The following is a 7685-nucleotide window of genomic DNA, read 5'->3' as shown; positions in this document are numbered from 1 at the left end:
CCTCGGTGTTGCGCTTCTAGGAGAGAGAGAGAGAGAGAGAGAGAGAGAGAGAGAGAGCGAGAGAGAGCGTGTGTGTGTGTGTGTGTGTGTGTGTGTGTGTGTGTGTGTGTGTGTGTGTGTGTGTGTGTGAGTGTGTGTGTGTGTGTGTGTGTGTGTGTGTGTGTGTGTGTGAGAGGGAGGGGGAGAGAAAGAGAGAGAGAGAGAGAGAGAGAGAGAGAGAGAGAGAGAGAGAGAGAGAGAGAGAGAGAGAGAGAGAGAGAGAGAGAGAGAGAGAGAGAGAGAGAAGATGATATTGTACTTGCAACGTGGGGCTTGAGAAACGCAGGACGCAGGGAGGACGACTATCCCAACTTCAATCTATTATGGTTTAACAAAACGGAGGGGAAAATACCTTTTTGGACTCGCCGTGAAGGATCCAATCCTACACATTTACGCCGTGGGACAAGAGTAAGTGCTTTCGCTGCCTTGTATCGACGTTCTGTGTGGTTAATGTGCTGCTGAGAGAAGCTGCTCTGGTGAACTCTCTGAGAGCACAAGTAGCGGCTCTCTGGAACTGCATGGAGTATATACAAACGGGATATTTTAGTTTCGCCGTTTTATTTATTGCGCGGCGACTTTTGCTTCAAGTAGACTAGAGCATAGTTGCTCTAATTATACAGCTATTACAGTATATATATATATATATATATGTGCCTGCATGCTCTCTTTACTGCGCGTTTGTGCCAATATTGGTAACTTGTGTAGGCTATGTGGGCTACTTGAGTCTAAGATCGACAACAACGACTTGTGGCCATGTGGTAATTGTTCAGGTATCGCCTACACTGGTATGTATGCCGTATTGGTGTTACCAACAGGGTCAGCATAGAGATCCCATTATTCCTCAGTCAGCATGCAAATTAAACATTCTGTGAATCTGTGTGGATACTCAATTAAAATCTCCACTCGACTTTATAGTTTCTTCCGACACTTTCCACGCGTCTTAGCCTAATTATGCGTCGACAGTAAACTAACTATATTTAGCATCCCATAGACTAAAATATGAACTGTGACATTAAGTCCACTGCAGGATGAACTATAGTCTTCTCTGTGTGTTGTGTTTAGTGGTTCAAAATATTGTCCCCATGCAATCTGATCTGTCTCTCTCCCATGCAGCCTCCAGTTTGCGATGTTAAAGCCGGGCGACCCCAGCGGTTCTGCTTTCCTCAAAGTGGACCCGTCCTACCTCCAGCACTGGCAGCAGCTCTTTCCGCAGGCCCAGCTCAAGGCTGCCGGGAGTCTGGCTCCGCTCCTCCCGCCGGACCGCGTCGCCATCCCCGTGGAGAGCTTGCGCCACTCCCGGCTCAACAACCACCTCATCTCCTCCAACAACTGCTCGTCTTCCTCCTCCTCGTCCTCCTCTTCCTCGACAGCTCTCACGCCTTCGTCCTCCTCCTCGACCCCTTCGGTCGTCGCCTCCTCCCTGGCCGGACTGTCCCAGCTCCCCATTCCCCAGCAGATCGCGTTATTTGGCCAGACTTTGGCGCCTGTCTGCGGCGCAAGCGGGGGCGCTGACTTGGTGGTGATTCCCCAGGAAAGTCACGGCCACCATCATAACCCGGCCGTGGGACTGCTCCAGCAGGCCAAGGAGCTTCACAGCCTGCAGCAGCAGAGCTGCGGAGTGGTCGGGGTCGTGTCCTCCAGCGTCAAGAGTAACGGGAATGACAGTAAAGGGACTTCTTCGCGATTCAAACTCACTTCAGAGGAGTTGGACTACTATCTGTACGGACAGCAGAGGATGGAAATTATTCCTCTCAACAACCATACAGGCGACACCAACAACCGTATGTATGGCTCTTTTTCCCCTCATGCTGCATGCGCACACACACACACACACACACACACACACACACACACACACACACACACACACACACACACACACACACACACACACACACACACACACACACACACACACACACACACACACACACACACACCAACATTGTCAGATTTGAGTTATTTATGAAGGCTATAACTCAAAGCCACAATTACGATAGCTATCGTTTTATATATAACCAATATCACCAATATCATTGGCAAGCTGCCTCTTATCCTCTGCTTTTATTGCATATATAGGCCTACAGCGCATTTGACATCTGTTGTATTTGGCCAGCACGCTTTAGTGACTGTCACTGTCACGCCACTGACAGGACAGACAGGAAAGATGGAGGGGCGAGGTTCAAAGGTCACTGCACGCCGGGTTCCGAATCCGTGACGAGGACGCAAGTCCCCATGTAGTTTGAGATAGCAGGAGTTTGGGTTTATAGTGTATTAGTGTTGTTGCTTTATTATTCTACAGAGGGTATATAGGGTTCGTTTTTAGGAAAGGGCTTTTTAATATTTTGACATAGTAAAAATGTTATGCTTTCTCCCCATCCCCACAGGAAAATTATATAAATAAATAATAATAATTTAGTCAAAGCCTATAGTCGCTTTATATATGTGGATATGTGCGTGTGCGCGCACGTGAGCTTCATGAGTTGCATGCGTTTCAATCTATAACAATCAATCCCGTGGAAGTAAACTTCACCGTCAAACACATAATAGGCCTATAATAGGCTATTGTTGTTGCAAGTGACACACTTTTTGAAACATCTGTAATAGGGTCTATATAGGCCTGCATTATTTTAAACCATAGAACACTTTAAACCAGTGAAGTGTGCCCTTTTATACAATTTATATTCTTGCTTGAAAAAAGGATGTATGAAGTGGTCCACCAACTTGCTTGACTTTTTTGCTCGACATATAGCCTAAAGTTTTTGATGGTGTCTCCATGCGCTCGTGCCAATAAGGCGTTCCCATTGACGCAACAAGCAACTGGAAGCTATTGATCGGATCTGTAAAATTATTGTTTCATTGGAATAATTCAGATTCACATTTTTTAATTTTGTATTACTTACATAATTAAAGCCTGTTATAATTATTGTTCTCTGCTACCAAATTGTGGGTTGCCGAGTCTGCCGACACGCACTTATTTTGCACGCAATTATCAAATTTAGGTGGGTTTTGTTGATATTAACTGACTTACTTCATGCATAACAAGGCAACTTAAAGAAGGCCTCTATACCTCTATTGAAATAACGACTAGGCCCAATTGATTAATTGCGTCACAAAATAGAGTGGCTTCAAATCGTTTTGTTGTTTTTACAAAATAAAATAACACATGTGGTATTTTTATTTACTTATTTTTAAATGCCTGTTCACCTCTTCTTGTCTCAGAATTAAAATATGTTCATTTAATTTTAATCACACATATAGGACTATACTTTATTCCTACATGATCGTAGTTGTATATACCTATAGTTTTCTGAAGTGAAAATTAAATTGCTCCAGGACACTTTTGTTTTGTCAAAACGCTGGGGTTTCAGTTTGCGTTTGCGGGATATGCAGATATATCGGTTATCATAGCGATACAACTGTCTAAAATAGCCATTCCGCCATTGCCGGTGTATATTAAAAGTTCATCTTTGAGCAGTGACCCAGCTAGGGGTGACAGCGTTGCGGGGTGGTGCCCGTGGGGGCAAAACGCCGTTGTATATTAAGAGCGGTCTTTGAGGAGCCGCCCGCTGTATATTTACGGTGATAAAGCTGGCCATCAGCAGTAATCTCCGTCGATACGTGCCAGCAGGCCCGATGAGCGATGTGGGGACAAGCCGCAATTAATTGCTGTATAGTTTTGTGGAAGAGAGTGGAGTGAGGGGAGAGAGAGGGAGGAAGGGGGGATCGATCTAGCGGCCACCGGCCCTCTATTTATCATCCCAACACGGCCTTATGGAGGTCTCTGGGGGTACAGGGGTGTGTGTGTGTGTGTGTGTGTGTGTGTGTGTGTGTGTGTGTGTGTGTGTGTGTGTGTGTGTGTGTGTGTGTGTGTGTGTGTGTGTGTGTGTGTGTGTGCGCGTGCATGCAAGATGTGACTGTCTGCGTACACGCGCGAGCGTGCCTGTGTGGAGGGAAGGAGACGAGTATATATAGGGAGGGAGGGGGGCATGACTTCTTTATCTACCCCCCAGTCCCCATACATACAGAGTCATCCACATGTTTGACTGCTTCATTCCCTCATTAATTAATTTATGATATATATATATAATACATCATTTGTAATTGTATGCATGCATCTGTCAAATCTCCATTGTGATATGATATGTGAATGGGGTATGTGGTTGAGAGGTGCTTAACCAGAAAAACCTTAATTAACACCATGGGTCATTTATACTATCAGATGCAGTCCCAAATCTGGAATACAGTGCAGTTTATTATTTTTCCGTTGTGAATGATTCACAATCTTAGTCTCATTTAGAACAAGCAGTTTGAGACGTATAGGCCTATATAATGCAGGCTTATTTCAAGTGCTCCAAGTCCATAAATTAAAAGACAGAATTGTATACACAAAAAACAACTCCAACACCACCGGCAATGAAATTTAGCATCTTCCATTAGTCCATTTTATTATAGGCTTTTATTTTGTCATAATTGTTTAAGGAAATAGTTTTGGTCAATATTTTGCAATAAACATATTGGCTATGAATTTGTTTAAATTATGCAATTAATTTATTTCTTATTCAATTTGATTGTCATCGCAAGATTGTCATTTGAATGACTTTTGAATGCATTTGAATGAGCAATAGAATGTTGCATGAATTGTTTGAAGAGATTAGTCTGGACCAAGTTTTTTTTAAATGTCTATGTTAGCCTATAAACACTTTGTGATGGAATGATTATATTTTCTTATTGTAGTATATTTGTTTTCCAAAAATGCCATTTTGACAGTAAAGACTGCAGACTGTTTGTTATGGGTTTTTCTCAAATAACATCATAAGTGACGTTTTAACATTTTCATGGGCCCACATGCATACAAATACAATCTTCCACAGACAGACACACAGTCCCTCTCTCAAGTAGGCGGTGTAGGCCTAACTGATACACATTGCGGCTTGCGCGCTTGCTCGCATGCACACGCATGCACACGCATGCACACGCATGCACGCACAGCTTTGTGTAATTTGTAATTGCACTGCATATCTGAGAAATGGAAATGGAAATTTATCCATAGGGTTTTAATGTGTGATCTGCAACTCCACCAACAATTTCATATACAGTAGGCTCACCTTCACTTCCTCCTCACACACACACACACACACACACACACACACACACACACACACACACACACACACACACACACACACACACACACACACACACACACACACACACACACACACACAGATCGTATACAATTGTTTAGAAGTTACAATAGAAGTTTAGGTCATGGAGAAAAAAACACTTAACATTAGAGTCAACTTTAATTGCTGAGTACAGTAGCTGCATAGGAATGTTTTTGGTGTCATAACACAATTAGCCTACAGACATAGAAGTGTCATATATCTCTCATTCATTATATTTCCGCAGCCTGGGGACATTACATATTATCGAGTAGACCAATAATACCAGCTGTTTCTCAATGGTTTTTGAACTCAAGGTTATAGACTGAAAGAATGCCTGCAGAATCACGTCTTGTGAGGAGTTATTCAAATCAATTTGTTTACATCTGTGCCTTGAGAAACCATTGTGTGTGTGTGTGTGTGTGTGTGTGTGTGCGTACGTGTGCGTACGTGTGCGTACGTGTGCGTACGTGTGTGTGTATTTGCGCGTAAGTGCGTAAAGGCCTGTGTGTGTGGCCTCCACTTTGGAAATGCATGCAGTATCGTGAGCGCAGGCTGTTCATGTTAAGTGTCATTTTGCTGCAGGAGTCGTTGTGAATGAAGCTTAGTTTTAACGAAACATTGAAATGTCAGAGAGCATCGTTTGTTGTTGTATAGAAGTCTGAGCATTTCAGCTGAAAGCCTAAAACGGCATGTTTCTACCTTTTCTCCCTTGGCTTTTATTTCTTTGCCTATAGCAGCTTTTCTCCATGGATCGTGGGGCTCTTTGCCTGGGTGCTGTGATTCTGTGATCTGTGCCCCTATATGTGGTTTAAGTTTGAGGATCAATCATTGATCCTCAATGTTTACTCTACAGCACTCTTAAGTATCAGCTGAATATACCAACAAAAATGTAAATGTATTTATATGCACTAATATAAATTCCTCTGTGCCAATTATCCCTGGAGACCGTACAAAATGTCAGTTAAATGAACACGCAGGATTTTGTAGGGTAAAAAGTATAAAGTTTGAAGGGCTGACTCTGCACTGCAGTGTTTTTTAGGTTGTCCGCGTCAGTGTAAACGGGTCCGGTGCTGAGTGTCCAGAGAGAGAGTGGTGCTGTCTAAACACACGGGATGGATGTTAGAGAATACTCTGCTTGAATGATGGACCATGTGGAGGAACACGCCATAACAAGTTCACAGTCAGTTCATCAGTCTGAAATGGAGAAGAGCTCTGCGTCTTAACCCATTCTGAACGGGCACCCATTTTGGTGTCAGCATCATGTTATGCTTTAGCTATTTAAAAATAGCAGATCTACAAGCTCATATCGCGCCACCGAGTGGCGCGATACGAGCTTGTAGGTCTGCTATTTTTTGAAAAATCGAAGAACGACTGACATTTTAGAATCTTATCTCAGGTCAGAATGGGTTAATCAGACCAGTGTGTGTCCAGTGGAAACCTCGTATGAATCTGATCTCAGGTCAGAATGTGTTAACCACCCTATACTTGGTTGACCGGACTGACTTATAAAGAGATTTGGTGTAGAGGGAAAAAAGAGTCCAAATATAGACCCCTGGGTGTTACAGGGTTTAAGTGGTTAAGGATGGATCATCATTGTTCAGCACTCTAGAACTGTGTAGAAGTGCCGTGGCGTGAACGTATTGTTATTAGTGGTAGAAAAGTGTATTAAAAATGTACCATTCAACAGAGATTGTATGCTGTTATAGATAATATAGCAATTTGATATGGGTGCTTTACAATAATCAAGTAGAAAAAGAGTCTTTAAAACAAAACCGCACGCACATCCAAAAAACCTACGTTGGGTGCTGGACTAAAAAAACAGTACTAGCAATGCAAGAATAAAGAGTCCGCACACCATTATCCCATTCTGACCTGAGATCAGATTCTAAAAATGTCTATTACATCCTGACAGTTTCATTATTAACCCATTCTGACCTGAGATCAGATTCTAAAAGTGTCTTCGTTTTTTCAAAAATAGCAGACCTACAAGCTCATATCGCGCCACTCGGTGGCGCGATATGAGCTTGTAGATCTGCTATTTTTCAATAGCTAAAGCATGACATGATGCCAACACCGAAATGGGTGCCCGGTCAGAATGGGTTATTGATGCTCCCAAATGCACTTGCAGCATTAATTGGTGTGCAGACTTAATTGTTTTTTATTTAAATTCTTGCATTCTTTTACAATAATCATCGTCATCTTCATCATTTATAATATGATTGAGACCACGTGGTATTTTATATCTTAGCTATTAGGGCTGCTATATAGAAGGATTTAGTTAATTGCGGTGTTGTGTTCTAGGTTTTTTCAGAGGGCATACCATAATCAGTCCATGCACGGTCGTGGTCATATACACTTGCGTGTGGTCAATGGGTGAAATGGTAGTAGAGGGCACACGCCTTTTCCCACAAAGAAATCTGCATGCCATACTATGTATATAGCGTAACAGCCTGTTCTGACATTCCATATGTTGATCTG

At 42.8% G+C, this 7685-nt stretch overlaps 1 protein-coding gene across 1 annotated transcript in view; it reads left to right on the top strand.

The window, feature by feature from the left end:
• The first annotated feature begins 344 nt into the window (after positions 1–344).
• The window catches only part of prdm6 (PR domain containing 6), a 66172-nt gene continuing 58831 nt past the window's right edge, over positions 345–7685 (top strand). Inside the window, 2 exon segments of the mRNA XM_083784089.1 lie at positions 345–447; positions 1153–1820. Of these exon segments, the coding sequence (XP_083640215.1) occupies positions 1166–1820 (655 nt within the window). The 5' untranslated portion in view covers positions 345–447; positions 1153–1165.

Source organism: Protomyctophum parallelum, assembly GCF_964188405.1.
Source record: "Protomyctophum parallelum genome assembly, chromosome: 15".
Taxonomy (NCBI): domain Eukaryota; kingdom Metazoa; phylum Chordata; class Actinopteri; order Myctophiformes; family Myctophidae; genus Protomyctophum; species Protomyctophum parallelum.
This window is presented reverse-complemented; position numbering and strand designations above follow the sequence as displayed.